Source organism: Nerophis ophidion, linkage group LG09 (assembly GCF_033978795.1).
Source record: "Nerophis ophidion isolate RoL-2023_Sa linkage group LG09, RoL_Noph_v1.0, whole genome shotgun sequence".
NCBI lineage: Eukaryota > Metazoa > Chordata > Actinopteri > Syngnathiformes > Syngnathidae > Nerophis > Nerophis ophidion.
In genome coordinates, this window is record NC_084619.1 from 11,905,094 (window position 1) to 11,932,150 (window position 27,057).

At 39.5% G+C, this 27,057-nt stretch overlaps 1 protein-coding gene across 3 annotated transcripts in view; it reads left to right on the forward strand.

Annotated features, from left to right (window-relative positions):
* Positions 1 to 4,418: 4,418 nt before the first annotated feature.
* The window catches only part of agpat5 (1-acylglycerol-3-phosphate O-acyltransferase 5 (lysophosphatidic acid acyltransferase, epsilon)), a 28,236-nt gene continuing 5,597 nt past the window's right edge, over positions 4,419 to 27,057 (forward strand). For 2 of the 3 annotated variants that reach the window (XM_061910309.1, XM_061910311.1), the window contains exons 1-6: positions 4,419 to 5,204; positions 13,587 to 13,656; positions 13,729 to 13,844; positions 13,924 to 14,013; positions 14,692 to 14,782; positions 23,146 to 23,307. In XM_061910309.1, the coding sequence (XP_061766293.1) occupies positions 4,986 to 5,204; positions 13,587 to 13,656; positions 13,729 to 13,844; positions 13,924 to 14,013; positions 14,692 to 14,782; positions 23,146 to 23,307 (748 nt within the window). In that variant the 5' untranslated portion in view covers positions 4,419 to 4,985. The remainder of the gene's footprint in view (positions 5,205 to 13,586; positions 13,657 to 13,728; positions 13,845 to 13,923; positions 14,014 to 14,691; positions 14,783 to 23,145; positions 23,308 to 27,057) is intronic. The other variant, XM_061910310.1, reaches the window with a different exon arrangement.

The following is a 27,057-nucleotide window of genomic DNA, read 5'->3' on the forward strand; positions in this document are numbered from 1 at the left end:
ACCAAAAATGCTTTGCTCTGATTAGGGGGTACTTGAATTAAAAAAAAATGTTCACAGGGGGTACATCACTGAAAAAAGGTTGAGAACCACCGTCTTAAAGGACACAGAGGCATTGGTTACATACAGCAGTGTTTTTCAACCACTGTGCCGCGGCACACTAGTGTGCCGTGGGAGATTAGGAAATTTCACCTATTTGGGTTAAAAATATTTTTTGCACACCAGTAATTATAATATTCAATTGATGTGTTGTTGAGTGTCGGTGCTGTCTAGAGCTCAGCAGAGTAACTGTAATACTCTTCCATATCAGTAGGTGGCAGCCGGTAGCTAATTGCTTTCTAGATGTCTTAAACAGCGGGAGGCAGCATGCAGGCAAAAATGTGTCTAATGCTTTAACCAAAAATAAGGTGAGTGCCTCTAAGAAAAGGCACTGAAGATTAGGGAAGACTATGCAGAACGAAACTACAACTGAACTGGTTACAAAGTAAAGAAAAACAGAATGCTGGACGACAGCAAAGACTTACTGTGGAGCAAAAACAGCGTCTGCATTGTACATCCAAACATGACATGACAATCCACAATGTCCCCACAAAGAAGGGTAAAAAACAACTGAAATATTCTTGATTGCTCAAACAAAGTAGATGCAGGAAATATCGCTCAAAGGAAGACATGAAACTGCCATGGGAAAATACCAAAAAAAGAGTAAAAGCCATTGAAATAGGAGCCCAAGACAAGAACTAAAACACTACACACAGGAAAACACCAAAATACTCAAAATAAGTCATGGGGTGATGTGACAGGTGGTGACAGTACACCTACTTTGAGACAAGAGCTATATTGATGCATACTTCGTTATCATACTTGCCAACCCTCCCGGATTTTCCGGGAGACTCCCGGAATTCAGCGCCCCTCCCAAAAACCTCCCGGAAGAAATGTGATCCTGAAAATCTCCCGAAATTCAGCTGGAGCTGGAGGCCACGCCCCCTCCAGCTCAAACATGCACCGTTCGAAGCTTGAAGCATTTAAAGTCATTTTTAAAAACGACTGCTAATCCTCCTCCTTTTCGACTGGACGACCGCGGCGAATTAAAGTAAGAACACTCCGGAGGCAGAAGTTCACGAAGAGGGGCGGACTCACCGGCTCTCAGCCACGTTTCCGTCACACAGAGGAAGTGAAGTCTGCGGGAAGTGAAGAAATCCTTCAGGATAAACGTTTTGTTTGTCAAGATCTTGCGTTCACGAGACCGAACCTGGCGGGGGCCAGCACGTCCAAGGGCGCAGCTAATCCAGGTGGGGCCCGACACAGCCCGCAGGTGGCGGGGGAGAGGAGCCACGAGGCGGGAAAGGAAGGCAGGAATCGGCCAGGTGAAAAAGCTGACCGGGACGTCGAAAAACCAACGTCGAAGTTGATCATATTAGTGGAAAAGGGCCAAAGATCCAACAGTGTTTTGTGGTCATACTCACACAGTGAGCTGACAGACGAAAATAGACGCAAACAACACAAAAACGAACAGAGCTGACAGCGAGAGACGGCAGGGAAAAGCACACGCTGGCGCCATCTTTTGGAAACTCGGAAGTGACGTTACTCAAATAGTGAAAGGTAAGTGTTGTTGTTGTTGTTTTTTTGGTAACCAGCAAGCACAGTAAAGTTAGAACAACTGTGTTTTTATTATTGTGTATTTGATAGGTGCCATCTGAAATTCAACTATTTATTTTATTTATATAATAAAATAAATATATATATATAGTAGAATTCACTGAAAGTTAAGTATTTCATATATATTTATATATGAAATACTCAAGTTGGTGAATTGGCTGTAAATATACTCTCCTCTTAACCACGCCAAAGGCCCCCGACCCCAAGTCCCCACCTCCTGAAATCGGAGGTCTCAAGGTTGGCAAGTATGTTCGTTATGGTTTAATTCATATCCAACAATTGCGACAATGACTTTTTATTGTCAACCGAGTTTCATTTTTTAATGATTTCTGCCAATGATGTGCCTCCGGATTTTTTCAACGCAAACAATGTACCTCGGCTCAAAAAAGGTTGAAAAACACTGACATATGTTGTAAGCACAATACCAATGGCGCGCAATTTGCAAAATGTGCAACCGCATTTTGCAAATTTAATGTCAACTCAAATCAAATCAAATGTTTATTGGATTCATCACTATACAGCAGGGGTCAGCAACGCGGTGCCCGCGGGCCCCAGGTAGCCCGTAAGGACCAGATGAGTAGCGCGCTGGCCTGTTCTAAAAATAGCTGAAATAGCAGCACTTACCAGTGAACTGCCTCTATTTTTTGAATTTTATTTATTTACTAGCAAGCTGGTCTCACTTTGCTCGACACTTTTAATTCTAAGAGGGACAAAACTCAAATAGAATTTGAAAATCCAAGAAAATATTTCAAAGACTTGATCTTCATTTGTTTAAATAAATTCATTAATTTTTTTACTTTGCTTCTTATAACTTTCAGAAAGACAATTTTAGAGAAAATATACAACCTTAAAAATGCTATTAGGATATTTAAACACATACCTTTTTACCTTTTAAATTCCTTCCTCTTCTTTCCTGACAATTTAAATCAATGTTCAAGTAAATTAATTTTTTTATTGAAAAGAATAATAAATAAATTTTATTTCATTCTTCATTTTAGCTTCTGTTTTTTCGGCGAAGAATATTTGTGAAATATTTCTTCAAACTCATGATTCAAATTCAAAAAAGTTATTCTGGCAAATCTAGAAAATTTGTAGAATCAAATTTAAATCGTATTTCAAAGTCTTTTGAATTTCTTTTCAAAATTTTGTTCTGGAAAATTTAGAACAAATAATGATTTGTCTTTGTTAGAAATATAGCTTGGTCCAATTTGTTATATATTCTAACAAAGTGCAGATTGGAGTTCAACTTATTTAAAACATGTCATCAAAATTCTAAAATTAATCTTAGGAAAAATTACTTATGATGTTCCATAAATTCTTTTTTTATTTTTTTTCAAAAAGATTTGAATTAGCTAGTTTTTCTATTAATTTTTTTCGGTTGAATTTTGAATTTTAAAGAGTCGAATTTGAAGATAAACTATGTTTCAAAATTGTATTTTAATTTTTTTTGTGTGTGTTTTCTCCTCTTTTAAACCATTCAATTAAGTGTTTTTTTCATCATTTATTCTCGACAAAAAACATTCCGTAAAAGGTTCCGCTTATTCCCTTTTGGGGTCGCGGGGGGTGCTGGCGCCTACCTCAGCTACAATCGGGCGGAAGGCGCGGTACACCCTGGACAAGTCTGCACCTCATCGCAGGGCCAACACAGATAGACAGACAACATTCACAAACTAAGGCCAATTTAGTGTTGCCAATCAACCTATCCCCAGGTGCATGTTTTTGGAAGTGGGAGGAAGCCGGACTACCCGGAGGGAACCCACGCATTCACGGGGAGAACATGCAAACTCCACACAGAAAGATCCCGAGCCTGGGATTGAACCCAGGACTGCAGGACCTTCGTATTGTGAGGCAGACGCACTAACCCCTCTGCCACCGTGAGGCCCGGAAAGAATAATGAATACATTTTTATTTAATTCTTCATTTTAGCTTCTGTTTTTTCGACGAAGAATATTTGTGAAATATTTCTTAAAACTTATGATTAAATTTCAAAACAGCTATCCTGGCAAATCTGGAAAATCTGTAGAATCAAATTTAAATCCTATTTTAAAGTCTTTTGAATTTCTTTTAAAAATTTTGTTCTGGAAAATCCAGAAGAAATAATGATTTGTCTTTGTTAGAAATATAGTTTGGTCCAATTTGTTATATATTCTAACAAAGTGCAGATTGGATTTTAACCATGTCATCAAAAACATATATTTATTGTGAGAAATCATTAAGATGACCAGTGTTTCCACAAAGATAAATATCATTATTATTAATAATAACATAGAGTTAAAGGTATATTGAGCAAATTGGCTATTTCTGGCAATTTATTTAAGTATGTATCAAACTTAAGTGTGTACCAAACTGGTAGCCCTTCCAACCTCGTCACGTCCGTTGTGTCCTGAGCAAGACACTTCACCCTTGCTCCTGATGGGTACTGGTGGGCGCCTTGCATGGCAGCTCCCTCCATCAGTGTGTGAATGTGTGTGTGAATGGGTAAATGTGGAAGTAATGTCAAAGTGCTTTGAGTACCTTGAAGGTAGAAAAGCGCTATGCAAGTACAACCCATTTATTAATAATAACATAGAGTTAAAAGTATATTGAGCAAATTGGCTATTTCTGGCAATTTATTTAAGTGTGTATCAAACTGGTAGCCCTTCGCATTAATCAGTTCCCAAGAAGTAGCTCTTGGTTTCCAAAAATGTTGGTGACCCCTGACATACAGTATGGGTCTTTAAGATTAGCCACGCCTCCACGGCGATTGAGCCAATCATATTCCTCGATATTGCGAGGCGTTAAACAAGGGAGGTGTGTGACATTTGCTGCCAGAAGCTAGGTGTTAAACAGCTAGCCGATGAAAGAGGAACTAATGTGTATTTATAATATAACCGCTAAATTAACACTTAGACTCGCCTTCCTTTCTGCCTCCGTTACGACACTCTTTAGTAACATTTTATGTCTAAACTTGTCTTCTAACGCAGCACGTTGTAGAGTAGGCTAAATGGTTAGGACTAACTTGTACAGCAAGTAGGCTCACTTCGAGTGTGATGCGTCTGGTTTTATGCTGTTACGTAAAACAAAGCTTTAGGTACTTTATTCAGTTCTAAATGCTGCTACGGACGAATCATCCAAGCCGACTTGGCTGTCATGTACACAAGGTTAAAGTTAGCTTTAGCCAGCTCCTCTCTTGCCATCGTGCTGCAGTTGTTTATTAATGTCTAATGCTGATTACTGCCAGCAGGTGTGCTTTAAGAAGTAGGCGGGGGGAGAGCTTGGCATTGTGTACTTAAAACTTCAGGTATTGTTTTTTTTTTTTTACAAACATATTTGTTGTTAAGTGAGGTGACAACATGCTGCTCTCCATAGTTGTGCACACTTACTCGCTGCGGTACTGGTTCCCAGCCACCGTCATGCTGGGGTCGGCTCCAGCATACCTTCTGTCATGGGGTGCTTGGCGCCTACTTTCTTCTTTTTTACCGACCAGACTATATCACAGGTTAGACGACCGACTGTACTGTATCTACCAGAGCATGGTCCTTTTCTTCTTTGAGAACTACACAGGAGTTGAGGTGAGTGTATTTTTACAAGTGACTGTAAATCTGCGATGTGGTGGCGACTTGTCCAGGGTGTACCCCGCCTTCCGCCAGATTGTAGCTGAGATAGGCACCAGCGACCCCAAGAAAATGGATGGATGGATGTAAATCTGACTTAGTGCGTCTGCCTCACAATACAGTTGTGAGCAAAATTATTCAACCCCCACACAATTTTGGTATTTTAGCAAGTTGGACATTTATTCCGTATTTTGTTTATAGTCATTTCAAATAAAGATGCATTAAATAGACAAATGCAACTTGAATTACAACATTATATTTTGTAACATACCAAACAGTGTCCATCCATCCATCCATCCATCTTCTTCCGCTTATCCGAGGTCGGGTCGCGGGGGCAGCAGGCTAAGCAGGGAACCCCAGACTTCCCTCTCCCCAGCCACTTCGTCTAGCTCTTCCCGGGGGATCCCGAGGCGTTCCCAGGCCAGCCGGGAGACATAGTCTTCCCAACGTGTCCTGGGTCTTCCCCGTGGCCTCCTACCGGTTGGACGTGCCCTAAACACCTCCCTCGGGAGGCGTTCGGGTGGCATCCTGACCAGATGCCCGAACCACCTCATCTGGCTCCTCTCGATGAGGAGGAGCAGCGGCTTTACTTTGAGTTCCTCCCGGATGACAGAGCTTCTCACCCTATCTCTAAGGGAGAGCCCCGCCACACGGCGGAGGAAACTCATTTCGGCCGCTTGTACCCGCGATCTTATCCTTTCGGTCATGACCCAAAGCTCATGACCATAGGTGAGGATGGGAACGTAGATCGACCGGTAAATTGAGAGCTTTGCCTTCCGGCTCAGCTCCTTCTTCACCACAACAGATCGGTACAACGTCCGCATTACTGAAGACGCCGCACCGATCCGCCTGTCGATCTCACGATCCACTCTTCCCTCACTCGTGAACAAGACTCCTAGGTACTTGAACTCCTCCACTTGGGGCAGGGTCTCCTCCCCAACCCGGAGATGGCCCTCCACCTTTTTCCGAGAGAGAACCAAACAGTGTCATTTCTCTTAATATCTCATTGTGAAAATGATTCAACCCCTTGAAGATCATAACTCTTAAGAACAGAATTTGAATAAGGTCTTTTCAATCAGGTGTTGAAAACACCTGTAGATGTGATTAGAACCATAACGAGCAACAATTAAACTGATTGAAAAAGACTGACGCTCAGCTTCTTGTAGATGGTCAATGGTGTATTTGCAACATGGTGAAGTCCAGGGAGTGGTCAAAGAAGTCAAGAGAGGAGGTAATTTCTCTTCATAAGAAAGGATATGGATATAAGAAAATAGCAAAGACATTCAAAGAGACACAGTTGGGAGCAAAATTTGCAAGTTTAAAGCTAAAGGCACAGTGGAAACACTACCTGGGCGTGGTAGAAAGAGGATGCTGTGTGCAACTGCTGTCCGGTATTTGAAGCGTACAGTGGTGAAAAACCCCCGGTAACAATAAGGCGCGCACTCTGAGATGAAGGCCTCCATGCCAGAACTCACAGGCGCACCCCACTTCTGACTACCAGGCACAAGCAAAATAGACTCCAGTATGCCAAAAACCATCTGGACAAACCCCAAAGGTTTTGGGAAACTGTTCTATGGAGTGATGAGACAAAACTGGAACCCTTTGGGCCTATGAATCAACGTTCTGTCTGGAGGAGAAAAAATGAAGCTTACAAAGAGAAGAACATCTTGCCTACTGTTAAGCATGGTGGGGGGTCAATCATGCTCTGGGGCTGTTTCTCTGCCTCAGGTACCGGGAATCTCCAGCCCGTTCAAGGCATTATGAATTTTTATTTTCTACCAGGATATATTAACTGCAAATGTCATGAAGTCTGTGACGAAGCTGAGGCTTGGGAGACGACGGACCTTCCAACAGGACAACGATCCCAAGCATACCTCCAAATCAACATCAGAGTGGTTGCAGAAGAAGGGCTGGAAGACTCTGGAGTGGTCTTTACAGTCGCCAGACCTAAATCCTATAGAAAACCTGTGGTGGGACTTGAAGAAGGCAGTTGCAGCACGCAAGCCCAAGAATATGAATGAACTGGAGGCCTTTGCCCAAGAGGAATGGGCTAAAATACCTGTAGATCGTTGCAAGAAGATTGTGTCCGGTTATGTGTCACGTTTGAAGGATGTAATTACTGCCAAAGGGTGTTCTACTAAGCACTAAAGATGCATGTAACTAGGAGGTTGAATAATTTATTCAATGAGATATTAAGAAAAATGTCCTTTTTTGGTATTTTGTAAAATACAGTGTTACAATTTAAGTTGCATTTGTCTATTTGACACATCTTTATTTGATATGACTACAAACAAAATACGGAATAAATGTCCAACTTACTAAAACACCAGAATTCTGTGGGAGTTGATTAATTTTGATCACAACTGTAAGTGTTTTGGCCCACTTACAATGACAATCACAAAAAAAATTGTTTTTTCATGAGCTGTGTACTAGTATTGTATGTCTCGGTGGGGTTCCTGCTTTGGAAATAATTTGTACCCCTTTCAGATATCGCATTTAGTTCCCACTAAAACATTCACATGTTGCACAATGAGATGTAAACATGGGATAATGTGTACATTCCTGTAACTTTCTGTTTGTAAAATATATCTTTATTAGTTTTTCTTTAAAATAATATCTATTCATGATTAATATTTATTAATTATATATATAATTAAAGATATATATATATTTTGTTTTTTACTAAAGAAGGGTTTGTTGAATGCGCATATGAAACTGGTGGGGTTCAGTACCTCCAACAAGGTTAAGAACCCTTTCCCTAGAGTGTGAATGTTGTCTGTCTATCTGTGTTGGCTCTGCGATGAGGTGGCGACTTGTCCAGCGTGTAAAGGCCTTCCGCCCGATTGTACCTGAGATAGGCGCCAGCGACCCCAAAAGGGAATAAGCGGTAGGAAATGGATGGATAGATGTAAATCTGACTTAGATCTGTCCATCCATTTCCTACCGCTTGTCTCTTTTGGGGTGGCAAGGGGTGCTGGCGCCTATCTCAGCTGCATTTGGGAGGAAAGCGGTGTACACCTTGGACAAGTCGCCACTTCATCGCAGGGCCAACACTCACATTCACACACTAGGGCCAATTTTAGTGTTGCCAATCAACCTATCATCCGACTTACAAAAAGAAAAGAAAAAAATATATACATACCGCTGGCAACACTTCCTTGAATTGCCGCCGGTGCGCTAATTAATTTAAAACCTCTTCTCACTCCTGCGCTTACCAAAAGCATGCGGTAAAAGTAAGCATGCGCTAATTATTTTAAAACCTCTTCTCACTCCGGCACTTACTTCTAATGTATATACTTTTTCTAATGCTATCTGAACTCACTATGTTCACTGCTCGGTGTACATATCCTACCAAGTAAGACCTACACTGTTTCAATGTCCATTTCTCTGTTGATGACTGAAGTACTGATATCAACCAAAGCTCCTCATCCCACCCCCCTGGATTGTAAATAATGTAAATAATTCAATGTATATTTTATGATGATTAACCTGTGTGATGACTGTATTATGCTGATAGTAAATATTTGTACCATGAATTAATTAACGTGGTTGAAAAAATTATTCGGGTGTTACCATTTAGTGGTCAATTGTACGGAATATGTACTGTACTGTGCAATCTACTAATAAAAGTATCAATCAATCAAACCAAAGGTATGCAGTAAAAATTTCAGTGTGATGCAAGCTTGGACCTTGAATCCTACTGAATAGCTCTTAATCTTCTTCCCTTTATGCAATTTCAAATTACCGGTATTGAAATCAGCCTCCTCCATTTTGAAAATGATGACAGGGGAAGTGTCACTCGTGACGTCACAAGTTTGACCAGGCGGTAATACTAAGCAGTCGCTAATTATTTTGCGAAGCTAGTTTGACACTGCAGTAATTCAAGGCAGGCGCATACTATATGCCCTGCGGCAATTCAAGGAAATACGGGATATATTATTGCTGCGAATCTTTGGGTGTCCCGCAATTCGATTCAACATCGATTCTTTGGGTCATGATTCGATAATATATGGTTTTTTTTTTATTCAACGCGATACTCGATTCAAAAACGATTCTGTATTCATTCAATACATACGATTTCAGTAGGATGTACTCCAGTCTGCTGACATGCTAACAGAGTAGTAGATTTTTTTAAAACATTTTTATAATTGTAAAAGACAATGTTTTATCAACTGATTGCAATAATGTAAATTTGTTTTAACTATTCAATGAACCAAAAATATGACTTATTTTATCTTTGTGAAAATATTGGACAGTGTGTTGTCAAGCTTATGAGAGGCGATGCTAGTGTAAGCCACGGTGACACTATTCTTTTTATTTTTATAAATTTCTAATGATCATGTCAATGAGGGATTTTTAATCGCTGCTATGCTGAAATTATAAGTAACATTGATACTGTTGTTGATAATCATTTGTTTCACTATGTGCCGTGTTTTTGTCTTCTCTCAATTGCTCTGTTTATTGCAGTTCTCAGTGTTGCTGGGTCAGGTTTGGTTTTGGAATTGGATTGCACTGTTATTGTATTGCTGTGTATTGTTTTGTTGGATTGATTAAAAAAAAAAAAAAAAAGAGAATCGATTCTGAATCGCACAACGTGAGAATCGCGATTCGTATTCAAATCGATTTTTTTCCCACACCCCTAATATATACGTTGAGGGGATCCGGTTTGGTGGCTGCAGGATGAGTGGATCCGGTTTGGCGGCTGCAGGATTAGGTCTCTGCTTTTTGCAGATGATGTGGTCCTAATGGTTTCATCTGGCCAGGATCTTCAGCTCTCACTAGATTAGTTTGCAGCCGAGTGTGAAGCGACTGGGATGAGAATAAGCACCTCCGAGGTCCATGGTTCTCGCCCGGAAAAGGGTGGAGTACCATCTCCAGGTTGGGGGGAGACCCTGCCCCAAGTGGAGGAGTTCAAGTACCTAGGAGTCTTGTTCAAGAGTGGGGGAAGAGTGAATCTTGAGATCGACAGGCGGATCGTCTTCAGTAATGCGGACACTGAATCGATCCGTTGTGGTGAAGAAGGAGCTGAGCCAGAAGGCAAAGCTCTCAATTTACCGGTCGATCTATGTTCCCATCCTCACCTATGGTCATGAACTTTGGGTTATGACCGAAAGGACAAGATCATGGGTACAAGCGGCCGAAATGAGTTTCCTCCACCGGGTGGCGGGGCTCTCCCTTAGAGATAGGGTGAGAAGCTCTGCACACCGGGGGGAGCGCAAAGTAAAGCCGCTGCTATTCCACATATAGAGGAGCCAGATGAGGTGGTTTGGGCAATTGGTCAGGATGCCACCCGAACGGCTGCCTAGGGAGGTGTTTAGGGCACGTCCAACCGGTAGGACGCCACGGGGCAGACCCAGGACACGTTGGGAAGACTATGTCTCCCGGCTAGCCTGGGAAAGCCTCGGGATCCCCCGGGAAGAGGAAAGTCTGGGCTTAGGCTGCTGCCCCCGCGACCCGACCTCGGATAAGCGGAAGAAGATGGATGGATATATATTTATAATTAATAACAATAATAATAATGATTAGCTTTATTTTCTCCGAGAAGAAACTTGTCTTGGACATCAAGACGTAACGTTTTACATACATACATACAGTTCATCCAACAATACAGTGACAACAGTGAACAGCGCACAGGTGTATCAGATCACACATTACACTCTCCCCTTATTGCACTCCTCCCATATTGCACTATCCCAATAAGGCACAATTATTACAGTAGTTTCCTGTTAAGTGCTTTGAATGCCAGTGGGACTAAGGAAAATCTATACCTGTTGAGTTTGTATGTTGCTGTTCTGTACCGTTTACCATGTGGCATCAACACCTTTTGTGGTGTGGGTCGCGGGTGATTTTAAGACCCTGCTTCCTCACAGTCTTGTCGAATATTTCTTGAAGGGAACAAGGGTGCTGCATGCCAATTATTTTACCGGCCCTCTTGATAAGGTTTTTGAGGTTGACAGACAGATTTCCAAATCATGTGGAGATGCCGTAACGAATGACTGATTCAATGTTTGTCTTGTAAAACAACATATTGATATTGCTTGCCACACCGTGGACCCTGAGCCTCCTTAGGAAGTGCAGGTGCTTGTTATTACTGGAGCAAACAGAGTCTACTTGTTTGGACCAAGTTAATTGGGATTCTCTTTTGTCAGTATGGCTTTCACACACATGACAGTGGCGTAGAAGTAAAGAAATATTGCATGCAGTGCCAGCCCTTCGCTCATACTTGTATTTAGCAAAACTTGTTGCATAGCCTCACCAAAACCCCAACAAGCCTGTCAGGAAAGTTTGCATTCATCTGCAGCTTTTGACCACACCTTTTGATGGCACAATGGAAGTGTGTAGGGTGGACCACTTGTATGACATGTACAAACCGGCTATCAAAAGCTTCAATACATTTAACTCATTAATGCTCATAACGTATACTATCGCTGTATGAAATTTTTTTTTTTTTTTATTTACACAATAGGCTGCATCCCAAACAAACACTGCCATTTTTATCACTTTCTCTTTACTCTTTCTGTCCCCAGTGAAATTTGCCGGCCAGAGTGAGTTGTTTTTAATGCCCTGGCAATGGAAGCACACTGGCTATCATTATTTTTGTTTTGACTATTCATCCGTCCATCCATCCATTTCTACCGCTTGTCCCTTTCAGGGTCGGGGGGGGGGGGGGGGGGGACTGGAGCCAATGTCATCTGCATTTGGGTGGAAGGCGTTGTACACCCTGGACAGATAGACAGACGACATAGTCTTGATGAATTCATGTATATAAAGTTCCCCGTAAAAAAAAATAATCATCTGGGAGAATCTTAATTCTAAGCAAGAAAATTGGGATTCTCTTTCTTTTCTGCAGAATTATACAGCCCTACTGTATAATAAACATGTTTGATCTGAAGAACCCGCGACCGAGCGTGGTGGAACAATATATATATATATATAATAACTATTACTACACCTGTGCAATAATACTACTTTTGGTCTGTTGTAGGCAGCACGGCATGTCTGGAATGTCCCTGTGTGGAGTTTGCCTGTTCTTTACTTTTCTCCCAGAGTCCAAAAGGCTTTTTGAAGACTTTAAATTGTACACGTGTGCATTTGTAAATAGTTGCGGCCCACAGCTATTTGTTTTCAGCAGCCCATGGCACATTTTGAAATATTACAAATAAAAACATTAAGATTGGAATAAAAGAGTAAGCAGGTGTAATGTAAGGAGAAAATATTGTATTATAAAGAAAGCTGCCATTTAAACATTTATTTACTTTAAAACGGTTATTGTGCAAAAAATAAAGACCTGATCTGAAGTTAAGCTCGAGCTTTGTGTTCAAAGTATAAATAATATATTGATATATGACTCATTTTTATTACTTTGATAAGTGGGGGCCTTTTGAATCCCTGGCACCTTCTAGTCAGATATTTTTTTTGTATTAACTGTCCATCAAAAAATTTAAATGGACCAAAAGCAATGTTATTATGAATAATTGTTATATTTGACGCTCCAATTACTTCACATCAAATATTCCACTTTGAACATTGTTTGGGGGGAAATATTGTGTATTTGTTGTTTTTTCTATTTAATTAAGCGGGTATTGACAAAAAGGGCATAAAACAAAATAATCAAATCTTTGTCAACGGATAGATTTGACATTGGTCAATAGTTACTTATGCGTTGAAAGTAAAATAAATAAAGTGATATGTTCAATCCCGGGCGCAGGATCTTTTTGTGCAGAGTTTGAATGTTCTCCCTGTGACTGCGTAGTTTTCCCTCTGGGTACTCCGGCTTCCTCCCAACTCCAAAGACATGCACCTGGGGATAGGTTGATTGGCAACACTAAATTGGCCTTAGTGTGTGAATGTTGTCTGTCTGTCTGTGTTGGCCCTGTGATGAGGTGGCGACTTGTCCATGGTGTACACTGCCTTCCGCCCAAAACGCAGCTGACATAGGCTCCCCCGACCCTGAAAGGGACAAGCGGTAGAAAATGGATGGATGACTTATTAATACCAGTTTTGGGTCCCTGGAACCTTTAATGCTCATCAAAATTGAAGGAAGCCCTAATGGTTAAAATATATATTGTATTGGTTTTTAAAATGAAACATTTCCAAATGCCCCCCGCATTTTTTCATTTTTCAGTGTCCGGTTCTGTGGAAAAAAATTAGACACCCCTGCTCTAGGGTTTACCCCGTCTTTTTTTCAAAGTCAGCTTGGATAGGCTCCAGGTCGTCCGTGACCCTAATGAAGACAAAAGGTTAAAAGATGGATTGATGTCACTTGTGGTCATCATCATAGCCGCACACACTTTTTATCATTTGCGTAATAACTAACGATCTGCTCTTCTTCCACCCTAGATTGTCATATATGGAGATATACCAAAAAACAAAGAAAATGTTATCTATCTGTCCAATCATCAATGTACAGGTAAATTGTCCTAATGCATATCCACAGTGAGTCTAAAGCGGCCAGACTTAATCTCCTTTGGTGTTTTTATAGCGGACTGGATCATCGCTGACATGCTGGCCATAAGGCAGAGTGCCCTCGGCCATGTCAGATATGTTCTTAAAGATGGGCTCAAGTGGCTCCCACTGTACGGATGGTATTTCTCTCAGGTAATGCTAGCTAAGGAGTGGCATGATGTCATTATGTTTGTACACAGTTGTGATGATGATGTATTTTCTGTTGTTTCAGCACGGAGGGATCTATGTGAAACGAAGTGCCAAGTTTGACGTTCAGGCAATGACAAAGAAGCTTCGATCTCAGAATCAGTCAGGAGCACCAGTAAGTCAAACAAAAAAGGTCAAAATGACTGTACTGCTGGTGTACACAAGTTTGATATTGGAGTTTTTCAAACTGCTTAAAACCTTAATGATCTGAATGAGGCATTTTGTGTAAAAAAAAATATAAATAAACATGTACTTACATTTTCGTTCCCAATCCATATGATGATTTTTTTTAATGTAACCATGTCCTTCTTTCTCTTCCCTCCGATGAAATTATACCCAAACAAGAACATTTTGTATGAAATCATCTAGTCAGTAGCCTACTAGATATTTTATAGCAGGGGTCCCGACTCTATTTCAGCAGGCGAGCTACTTATCAAATGACCAAGTCAAGGTGAACTACCTCAGAGGGGTGTGTGTGTGTGTGTGTGTGTGTAAGTTTAGTTTTAACAAAGCAGGCAGAGAATGCAATAAATTGAAGAATAATATCAGTTTTTAATGTCAGTAGTACATATTCTACGGGGTATCATTTCAGTGTGTTATTGCATGGGCTGCTGGAATTGGAATTGGAAGAGTGTATTGGACCAAAGTTGCCCTTGAGACCAGACTTGGGCACTGTTAAAGCTCTTGCAATAGTGATAGATCAGTTTTATGTACTCTCCTCAACCTACCAGTATTTTCTGCCCCAAGAGTCAAAAGTTGAATCATTTCATTTAACATGGTTTTCTTCTCACAGATGTACCTCGTCATCTTTCCGGAGGGAACGCGGTATAATCCCGAACTAAGGAATGTTATCGCTGAAAGTCAGGCCTTTGCTGCTAAAGAAGGTACGGACTCGGCAGCAGACTCAATGCTCGCTCCAGCATGTTCACTCACTCACTCACTCACTCACTCACTCACTCACTCACACACACACACACACACACACACACACTCACACACACACACACACACACACACACACACACACACTGTTTGCAAACAGCTGGCTAAGAGCTCAGATCACAGTTTTTGTCCCCACGGACTTTCAGCCATGTTAAAAACATTTTACTATATGTATTACAGTACCGAAGGTAGTATTAGATAGATAGATAGATAGATAGATAGATAGTACTTTATTGATTCCTTCAGGAGAGTTCCTTCAGGAAAATTAAAATTCCAGCAGCAGTGTACAGAGTTGAGATCAATTTAAAGTAAAAAGTAAATAATGGGGGTTTAAAAGGAAACAAAATAGAGAAATATTACAAAAAGAATATATTACTTATTAGTTAGTGTAGTGTAGTGCTCTGCTTGCACCACCTGCCTCAGCTAACGTTAGCCATGCTGCTACCTCTCTGCTCGGCGAGAGCGTATGACGCTACACGCGCGACAGTGTGTGACGTATGTAAGAAGGTGAGCTTGTTTTATGTCACTGTGAGAAGGAGAGACGAGAAGGAGTGAGAAACACCTGTAGTGTAATGCCAGCAGCTAAAAGCAACTGCGTGAGAACGTATACTCGAATATTACAATACAGCCATTTTCTATTACGCACAGAGACAAACCCGCGATATATCGTTTATATCGATATATCGCCCAGCCCTAGCGCTATGTTTAACACACAGTTTCACCAAAAAAAAAAAAAAAAAATTGTCCTACAATACAATCATGCTATTTTGTTATTCTGTGATATTTCTACCTTAATAAATGTTTTCTGGCAGATTGAAATTAAGTGTATTGTAATTGCATCGGCAATATGACGGAGGAAGACCATCTTTGAACAATCCCGTCTTCTTTTTAGCCAACACTGAAACTGGGTTTAATACTGGAGGCATGCCTGCCACTACCCTCTGCAGCCCACGCCGGGTAATTACAGTTCACTACACAATATTACATCGCTATGGTATATTCTTTTAAAACCTGTTCTGATTGATAGCCTGCCATTACAGAATGTTTAACAGGCTGAATATTAAATTTTATTAATAAGTAGGTAGAGAAGGTTAAAATATTGTCATGCAGCGATATGAATTCCATTATCTTGTACATGTAAAGTACATAATTTCAAAAACATTTATTAAGGTAGAAAGAAATATCACCTAACATCTTTGACAATCAAAGCATGTTCGTAACAATCCACATTTTGTGTTAGTAATGCGTAAAACAGCTATCTAAGCAATGAGTTGTAGCTCCTCTCCTCTAAATGCAAGCTAGTGCTCCTAAAGCAGGAATAAAAATGATGTATTCCTGCAAAATACAAAACCTAGCAAGACACTAACGCGCTGCAGGTATTTTTAAAACTCTCTTTAAAAGTGTGTTTATATCCTTGTGTTGAGCTGTTTAAAAAAGCATAATGTTTAAAAATATTTCATTAAAGCTAATTCATTGTCCAGTCATACTATTAAAAACTTTAAAGTGATCTGTCTAGTGTACAATGACCAAAAATGATCATTTTTATAAATTCATCGCAACTCATTTTTAATGAACTATGAACAAAATGCGGTTAATCGCAATCAAATCTTTGAATCATTTGACCGCTCTAATAAATACACATTGCTGCTAAATAACAATAAGCGTTAACATCAGCCATTTTTCGGCCAATTACCAATAATTCTCTGATGATATAAATGACTGATTAAATCAATTGGTCCGTCCCTAGAATGTGTGCGTGTGCTTGCGTATGTGCGTGCATGTGTGCGCGTATTTATATACACAATGGCACCTCATTTTACGAGTGATTAGAGATACGTGCTATCTCTTGGCTTTTTTTCCACCGCAACTAACTAAGAAAGTTAGTGTGCAGGAGGGAAAGCAGACAACCAAATCAGAGAGAGATACCATAAAATTAAGAGTTGACCCGGCAAAACAAGCCCGGCTGCGTAGTTAAGTCCGTATCTGAGAGCCTCCGTGCATGTGTCCACACACAACAAACATTTTTCCATTAAAATTTTAAAAAGCTGCAGAAGATCTGCTTCAATTTTTTGTCTGGTCCTGACTTAACAAACTGGATGGTCGAATATTAGCTTTGGTATACAGACAAACACATCGCTTGTTGTGTTTTCAACACAGAAGTGACTTCTCCGCTCAGTATTTCAAGGACATCTGAGATTGGGTTGCCAGATGCCGCGAGAGACACACACAGCAACTCTATGAAATCCAAGTTTCTTAAAATAAGGTTATAATATGCGGACTTGGCAACACTGGACATAGAATCGGCAAAAGAGACACACATTAGCCTCCTCCTCAAGGTGAATACTGTACAATATTAATATATTATTATTACATAAAACAACTGTAGTTGTTTGTTTTATATGGTATTGTTGTAATGGTTTTCAAACCATATTTATTATTTAAAAGTTTATTTTTGTTATTAAAAGGTAGGTAGATGAATAATCTTGAGTGTCTGTTACAAAACAGAACTTCGTCTTCAACAGGTTCTAAGTCAGAGGTGTCCAAAGTGCCGCCAGCAGGTCATTTTTTAACTGCTCCATGGCACATCATAAAAATACGATTATAAAAAATGTAAAACATTAAGTGGTATAAAAGAGCAAACAGGTGAAATGTAACAAGAACATGTTGCAATGTTTACTCTAATAACACAAATCTGCCATGCAGGCGGTTTCTTTCTTTAGAAAATAATAATAAATCAAAATCAATGTCATTATGAATTATTGACCTATTCAAGGCTCCAATTATGTCACAATATTCCACTTTGAGACATTTTTGGGGGAAAATGTTGCATATTTTGTTTGCCATATAAAAAACTGAGCTGTTATTTTAAAGGAAGGGCCTAAAACAAACAAATAAACAAAACTAAACAACTATAAAACTTATAAATGAAAGATGGATCTGAAGTTGATCTCGAGATTATTGTGTTAAAAGTAAACAGTAAAAAAAATAAATTACAATTTATTTTTAACACTTTGAGTAGGACCCTTTTGGATCCCCAAAAATTTTAGTGTGATTTGTTTTTAAGTGTCATTGCTCAAAAATCATAATGAATTCAAATCAATGGTGGTATGAGTTATTGACCTTTTTAAGGCTACAATTATTATATAATCTCAAATATTCCACTTAAAAATGTTATTGGGTGCATTTAAAAAAATGGGTTTTCTTTGACAAAAAGAGCATACAACTTAAATCTTTAAAAACGTTGTATTGACAGATAGACCTAATGTTTATCTGGAGCAGTCTTAACCTGGGTTCGATCGAACCCTAGGGGTTCGGTGAGGCGGCTTCAGGGGTTCGATCGGAGGTTAAGACAAACCAGACTCATAGTGTAAATTAAAAATTCTCCCTATCGGCGTATTATGGATACCCCCAAACAATGTTTCTTCTAATTTTACATCCAATTTGCAAGTGTGTAATTTGTTGGGAGTTCATGCACTGTGTTGGTTTTGTTCTTTGAACAAGGTGATATTCATGCACAGTTCATTTTTGCACCAGTAAAAAAAAAACATATGCTTTTGCCTTGAATTTTAAACAAAAAAATATATATATTTTTCACTAAAGAAGGGTTCAGTGAATGCACATATGAAACTGGTGGGGTTCGGTACCTCCAACAAGGTTAAGAACCACTAATCTAGAGATTTAGAACTGGAATAATAATAATACCGAATAATGACACATTTTTTATATTTTTTTGACCATAACCTTCTGGGGTCCCCGGGATCAAGCCTAAGTGGGTGGAGGCCTGAATGTATATTTTTTATGCATATATTGTATTGCTTTTTAAAATTAAAAAAATATCAAAATGGCCCCCGCTTGCTTTGATTTTTCAGTGTGCGGCCCTCAGTGGAAGAAGTTTGAACACCCCTGCTCTAAGAGAACTTACAGGGCAGAACAATAAGGGATAAAAATATGACATAAAGACGTCAAAATGAGGGCTTCACGGTGGCAGAGGGGTTAGTGCGTCTGACTCACAATACGAAGGTCCTGAGTAGTCTGGGCTTCAATCCCGGGCTCGGGATCTTTCGGTGTGGAGTTTGCATGTTCTCCCCGTGAATGCGTGGGTTCCCTCCGGGTACTCCGGCTTCCTCCCACCTCCAAAGACATGCACCTTGGGATAGGTTGATTGGCAACACTAAATTGGCCCTAGTGTGTGAATGTGAGTGTGAATGTTGTCCATCTGTGTTGGCCCTGCGATAAGGTGGCTACTTGTCCAGGGTGTACACCGCCTTCCGCCCGATTGTAGCTGAGATAGGCACCAGCGCCCCCCACCGCGACCCCAAAAGGGAATAAGCGTTAGAAAATGGATGGATGGACGTCAAAATGTAAGTGATGTAAAAGATGATCCACCAGCGTTCATCTATATTGTTTAAAGTGTTGATGGAATTTTACATGTTAAAATGGTGGTGTTTTGGTAGGGCTAAGCACAGATTGAAGAGATTTTAATTAATCTCACTTGTTGGAGCTGCTTTGAAATAGGAGTGTTCTGAGTTACGAGCTTAGTCATGGAAACGCAATGTGCTTGTTTGTACTACTACTACTACTACTGTTTGTAGAGAAATGAAAAGGGAGGCTTGCTGAAGGCGACACAACCACTAGTATCCCCATTTTCATGTTTAACATTCTCATCTTTTTTACAATAAGTTGGTATTAAAAAATTACACACATTTTGTTTTTTCTGCTTTAATGATTTTTGTAATACTTAATACTGTACTGAGCCGCCAGGATGGAACATGTACAACGTCTGTTAGACAATCGCTGTATCACGGCTGTTGCTGGTTCTATGCGAATCAGTCGGATATTATGAATAGTTGTTGATTTTATTTTATTGTCTTAAACTACTTGCCTAGTGGCTGCAGATTTGAAGTAGCAGTAGTTAAAAAGTAGTGCGAATAAAATCTTAGTTTTGTAAAGATGAATACGTTTGCCCATTGTCCCTGTTAAAAAAAACAGTAAAACATCACCGCAATGGTAACATCATAAAACAAACAAGCCAACACTATTGGTTAGTTGAGATGGTTATTGAGCTGAAGTCTCACAAGATCCCTGCAACTCTACTATTCGTGGCTATCAACTTGTCAGAGAGAGCTCCACTATAGGGGATCTGCTCATGTTTTTGAGTTTTGCCTATCATTCACAATCCTGTTTTGAGGCAAGAAAATGTTTTCTTCTTTTTTTTATGCATTCTAAATTGTTAAGAAAAGCTAGCAAGAGGTGGCTAAAATGGAGGTCATGGGGATTCAATCTATTCCTCCTATAAAGCACTTTGGAAAAACATCCAATCCTCCATCAATGTTTTAGAGATGTGCTGTAGGTATATATGTAATGTAACAGGCACATTCATAATAAGTAATATTTACGTACCGTATTTTCCGCACTATAAGGCGCACCGGATTATAAGGCACACCTTCAATGAATGGCCTATTTTAAAACTTTGTTCATATATAAGGCGCACCGCATTATAAGGCGCATAGAATAGATGCTACAGTAGAGGCTGGGGTTACGTTATGCATCCTTTAGATGAAACTGCTCTAAAGGGAATGTCAACAAAACAGTCAGGTCAATCAAACTTTATTAATAGATTACAAACCAGCGTTCTGACAACTCCTTTCACTCCCAAAATGAATAAACAACTGTATTATTATTTTCCACGATTCAATAAACCTGTAAAAAAACAGTCTGATACTGTTACGGTAAATCAAACGTTAGTGCAATCACAATATAGTAACACTCAAAATAGTGAAAAGCAATAATATATCAAATCAACGTTGCTCAAACAATAATGTAACACAACACAACACACAAAATAAACATGTAAAGCTCACTTTATTAAGTTATTCCTCATCCACGAATCCCTCAAATTCTTCTTCTTCAGTGTTCGAATCAAACAGTTGGGCGAATACGGCATCCAACATGCCAGCTCCGTTTCGTCGAAGTCGTCATTAAACGAGTCAGTGTCACTGCTGTTAATATTAAATTCTCTCGCTGCTGCTCTATTCCCGTGTTCTACTGTGTGACTGATCGCCTTGAGTTTAAACTCTGCGTCATAAGCGTGTCTCTTAATAGGAGCCATTTTAGGGTCTTTAGATAAACACACAGAAACGGCACACCTCCCGCAGTTATATATCCCAGCATGCAACGCGCGCTTCTTCTTCTACGGGGGAAAATAAGGTCGGCGGCTGCTTACCGTAGTTGCGAGACCTCCATCCATCCATCCATCCATTTTCTAACGCTTATTGTGGCTCAATATAGGTCCATATATAAGGCGCATCGGATTATAAGGCGCACTGTCAGCTTTTGAAAAAAATTTTGGTTTTTAGGTGCGCCTTATAGTGCGGAAAATACGGTAATTTGGTCATTCTAAGCACTATGGTGGTGCATCGAATTTACAAGTGCATCACACCATTTGTTAATTCCTTATCAATAAAAACAACTACTTATCATGTTAGACTTCATTAGAGACAAAAATTACTTGGGGACAAATGATGATCCAGAACCTAATATTTTTGCGCCTGAATATACAGAGGATGAGCTGCAAGTTTTAGATGCTGAGTGATGAGCAGATCCAGTTCAAGTGAAATACTAAGCATCACCTGGCATGCTGCTAAGTGCTAAACAAGAAATAACAAACTTTGAACATAGTAAAACAATCAATGTCTGCTCTCATTGGAATGCTGACCGATAGATTGTTTATAATTTCAACACGAGACTTGTGTTCCCTGATTTATATGATCATCGTAATCATTGTTAAAAAAAAAAAAAAAAATGTCCGTAGCATAGAAGCATACTGTCCCATCTTCTGTGCAATTTTTTTCCAGGTATGAATTTTATTTGGAAGTTGACCAACTTCTTGTTTTATGGTCACAACTTTCGACTATATAATTGTGAGGCATAATTTATAATCTAGTACAAACTATTACCAACTCAGGAGGTGATGCAGCGGCAGCTCAGTGTGTCAATTGCTGCCTAATGTTTCTCTGAGGGGTAAATATACTGCGTTTAGTAGTTTCTGTGTTAGGTCTTATAATAACAATTATGCTTATAATTGGTTAATATGCAGGTAACAACATGTAAATTGAGTATCGTTGACATTTTTTGTATGTTTTTTCGAGAAATTTACAAGATGAACAATTTACTCTTATTAGCTACATTGTTAGTCAACTCTTGCTGAGATTTATTTACGATTTAGAATACACAAACAAATAATCTGTGTGCTTGTCTCACATAAGGATTTTGAATGTTGTGCAATATTCCAAAAAAGTGCAGTTTCCCTTTGATTCCACTGAAGTCCGGCATAAAAAGGAAGATATAATGTATTTCCTTCATTATGTTCTTAGGGAATTACATAGAAAATCTGCAGGCCAATGTGTCACTACATTTGCTGTAGGCGTAGAAATAATGACTACATTTTGTATAATTAGTCTCTGAGGAAATGACATGACAGACTAATTCATGGTGGTCTGCAATAACCAGATGTCTTTTTGTTAATTGCCAAACGTCTAAAGTAGCAAAGTATCAAAAGTTTAAAAGGAGCATATTTAGAATTTATACCAAAATCTAGTAGGCTCTTTTACTTTGCTGTTGCCTGATCCAGTAACTCCAATAAATGCGCAGTAATTAGTAATATAGTGTAGATGAACTTTATGTCTGTGTCACCTAATATTTTCCTACTTCCTGTGTTTGTTGCATGAACATTTTCCTATTTGGTACCCATGCTGCAGAGATGAAGCGTATCTCTGAGCTCCAGCTTTTGATAGTCACCTTCCCACATTAATCCAAACAAATCGCCCACAGGAGCTGAAATGTACACATGACATTATCTGCTATTAGTGGGATATTAGTGAGTTGAGAAGCGTGCCCCTTCCACTTTGAACAGCACAGTAACTGACCTCGCAGCATGCCATGAGGCCTTTACATTAACCTCATGTGTCCCAAAAGGGAGAAGCGGTATAAAATGGATGGATGGATGGATGGATGGTTTCCTACTTATTAAGCTTCATAAAAAAAGCACTCAGTAGACTTCAATTCTGGCTTTGAAGGATTAATGAAAAAAGGAAAAATACATTGTTAAATTCTTCCCTGACACTTGCCGTCGCCTCTCAACTTGTTTTTGAGGAAAATAAATGAAGTAGTTTTGGCATAATCCTGCAAACTATTCCTGGGACAGTTCTGATTCCAACATGTTTAGGAGCATTGTGACTGAAAGAGAGACATGACAAGCCCACATGCTCTGTTAAAATACGTACTACTACTCTCGTGTCCTCTGCAGGACTCGCCGTTCTGAGACACACACTAACACCCAGGATGAAAGCATCACACATCGCCCTCGAGACCATGAGGGCCCACTTGGATGCGGTTTATGATGTCACAGTGGCCTACGAGGGAACACTCGGAGTCGACGGCCAAAGAAAACCAGCGCCTTCAATGCCGGGTAAGTTGGATCTCATCTTCAGCTGCTCTCATTTGAAAGGATCATTATGTCGAGCTAGTACACTCTGAGCCAAAATACACCTGGAACTTCTTGACTCAACTTAGTCGAAGTCAGCAAAGGAAAAATTTAACTATGTTTTCTACAATGACATAACATCATTCAGGAAAAAAAAAACTTTGTTTGAATGAAAGTATTGATGAGCCTACTCGGATGTTTAAATAGCTGTATTTTCTAGGGTAGCTTCGGTCAATTGCTGCTTTTATACAGCTGATCATTAAGCAAATAAGAAAGTTCTTGTAAATACTGCTACAAAATCATTTTTATAGCCCCTTAGGAACTAACAGCTGCCAACATTCTTTTTTAATCAGCGTTCCCATTGTTGTGCTGGTTTTGTATTATCGATTATGAAAGATTGAACATTGTAATAACGCCCTCAGGAATTAATCACAAAGCCAACATTACGTAGTGCCATTCTGTGACTTCCTGTAAAGATCTTGACTACTGTTTTGAAGTTTTCCCGTTGATTGCGTGTTCGCAGTGATTCTGCTGTTGCAGTGTTTAGAAAAAACATCCCTTTGCAGTCAGGAATAAACAGCGTTGTTTTCAAGCAAGGAAAGAAAACTTATTTCTCTCATCACGCACTTCCTGCTCTCATGCGGTGCAGGTGACTGCTCGTCTGAGATGGAAGCAAAGAGAAGCATGATATCTTTTTTTTTTTTTTTAAACAAATGGATGTATTTCACCTCGAAAATGTAAAAAAGTGGGGGGAAAATATTTGTTTGTTGCTTTAATATTGTTTCTGTAGGACCAACATGACACTAACCTTCGATTGTTAAAAATCCCACTGTTTAAATCAAACTTGCTTCACTGATGAGAGTATTTGGTGAGCGCTGTTTTGTCCTACTAATGTTGGCAATATTTGTACTTACCGTAGTTTCTTTACATGCACAACTTTCTCCGAAGGTGCCACAGAAAAACATGCTTTATCAATCAATCAATCAATCAATGTTTACTTATATAGCCCTAAATCACTAGTGTCTCAAAGGGCTCTCAATACCATTCCTTTGTCTCATTTTGTCCATCACAGTATCATGTTAGACCCGCTCGACATCCATTGCTTTCGGTCCCCTAGAGGGGGGGGGGTTGCCCACATCTGAGGTCCTCTCCAAGGTTTCTCATAGTCAGCATTGTCGCTGGCGTCCCACTGAATGTGAATTCTCCCTGCCCACTGGGTGTGAGTTTTCCTTGCCCTTTTGTGGGTTCTTCCGAGGATGTTGTAGTCGTAATGATTTGTGCAGTCCTTTGAGACATTTGTGATTTGGGGCTATATAAATAAACATTGATTGATTGATTGATTGATCAAACATTATATGATTTGTGTGAATGCACAAACGATGTTATTGATGTTGTTGATGTTATTGACTTGTGTGGAGTGCTAATCAGGCATATTTGGTCACAGCATGACTGCAAGCTAATTGATGCAAACGTGCTATTTAGGCTAGCTGTATGTAGATATTGCATCATTGTGCCTTCTTTGTAGGTATATTTGAGCTCATTTAATTTCCTTTACTAATATCCTCTGTGTATTTGATTTATATTTGCATGTCTCATGACACATTATCTGTATGTAATATTGGCTTCATTTCTGATAGTTGTTGGTACGCCATGTTATAGACCACTTGTGATGAATCCTTTAGAAGAAAGTTTCCCTTAACTTGGTCACACACATCCATACCTTTTGGCCATTCTAAGACAGTAATTTCCAGGCTGTTTTCCACTGTTGTAAACATGTATAGAAAAAATATTAAATTCCAACATTTCTTTCAAAGATTTGAATCAGCCTGCAATACATTGTAATGTTGATAGTGGACTAATAAAGACACGTCATGTGTTGCCTTCATTATAAGACTTGTATAAGGCTTTTAATGTTTGCAGTTTCAAATCTTTTTTTTTTTTGTATATTTGGTCCAATATTACTCTTTCAACATTTTGGGTTGTCGATCCCATAATAGTATGTGAGTTGATAGGTGTCCCACAGGGTTCCATATAGGCCCACTTATTTTCTGTATTTTTTAATTAATGATTTATACCTCAATGAGGTGGCGATTTGTCCAGGTACACCCTGGACAAATCAATAGACATGGAATTGACCGCAGTTGTTTGTGTGGCTGAACACGCCCAGGGCACACCCCTTTATAGATATATAAATCATCTTGAAATTAGCCACATGCCCAAGATCGTCACACTCTGCTCAATCAGAATTTAGTAGGAGTCAGTAGAAGGTATTTTTTTCTCATGTTTCCAGCAAATAAAAGAGAGTTGAGTGGAATTAAGTGTGTGAGTATGTCAAGATGGCTGTGCATGGCCAAAATAGGCAAGGGGATTGGAGATAAAGTAGTGCTGCACCCCAGTCTATCAAAAAAGGATACGGAAGACTTTGACTTTTTGTTTGATTGCGCTGTTATTACATATATCATTTAACAAAGGAGAGCTTCCTGGGCCAGCAGCCGTACAGGACACAAAGTCGTCACAGGAACAAAATGCGACTGCAATAGGTGGCAAAAATGATAGCCTAGATAAATTAATAGATATTCTCATAAATGTTAATATGAAGCATTAAAATGCATTGGCAAAAAAGTAAATTTTGTCACCCTACATCGATCTTTTACATTGTTGAACTAAAATGTTGACAAAGCCCGAAGGACTACATCTGTGTGTCGCCAAAATATTCACAGTCTGTAGAAATGTGTGTACCTCAGCCAGGAATTCCACGTCAAGTTCACTCTTGATGCATCTCACTTTTGCTGTGAATATGTGTGCACCCTGGGTTTTTGTACATAAATGCCTAATTCATGAGGTTCCTGCTAATGTGTTTATAGTTGTCCAAGTTCCTCTAGACAACAGGAGCATTTTAAAGTGGTTTTAGGGATTTGCTGCAAAAATGTCCCCAAAGTTTTGAACTGAACTGAGGGGCCGCTACAGTCTCATTCCCAGGCCGTAGTTGAATAGCCCAGGTCTGGGAAGTTCTTTGCTGATAAAATACCCAACAGGAAAAAAGGATGAGATACACTGCTTTACAATGTCTCCAGTAGCCCCTCAACCCCGATTATTTATTTTATCAGTATTCCTTAATGCCATATTTCATCTTAGGCTGAAGGTAAAATGCTCTTCTGCTCTTAACTTCGACCAGGTTTCCCTCTTGGCCGCAACACTGAGTTTCCTGATCCGATTGGATGTTGTGGAAACAGGAAGTTCACATTCTCAGGGGATACACATTTAGCCTTGAGCCTTCACACTTGCTCACCTCTGACAGTTTCTGTATTGGCTCCAAAGGTTTTATGCGATATGGGACTGAAAAGTCAACCATTTGCCTTAAACCACAAGGTTTAAGGGTTGTGTTGACACTGATATGATGTCACCTTATCATTTTTGGGCTTATTTATTTGTAAAAAAGTCAATATTGGTGCTATTTAAAAAAAAATTAAAAATAAATTAATAACTTACTGTGAAAAATACCTGTTTTTTATCATTGAAAATATCTGTTGAATCATTTTGAATTTGAAGAAAATGTATGACATGTATGCAGGATCAGAAGCCACATTAAATTCTATTTATTACATTTTGTTTTCTTTGGCTCCAGAATGTGAAAGTCTTAATATTTTAGGAGCCCACAGTGTTCGTCACATTCTTTGTGCAGGTGACAATCGTTGAAGCCTTGGTGGAGGTCTTCTCTTGTGATTATTCTCCATT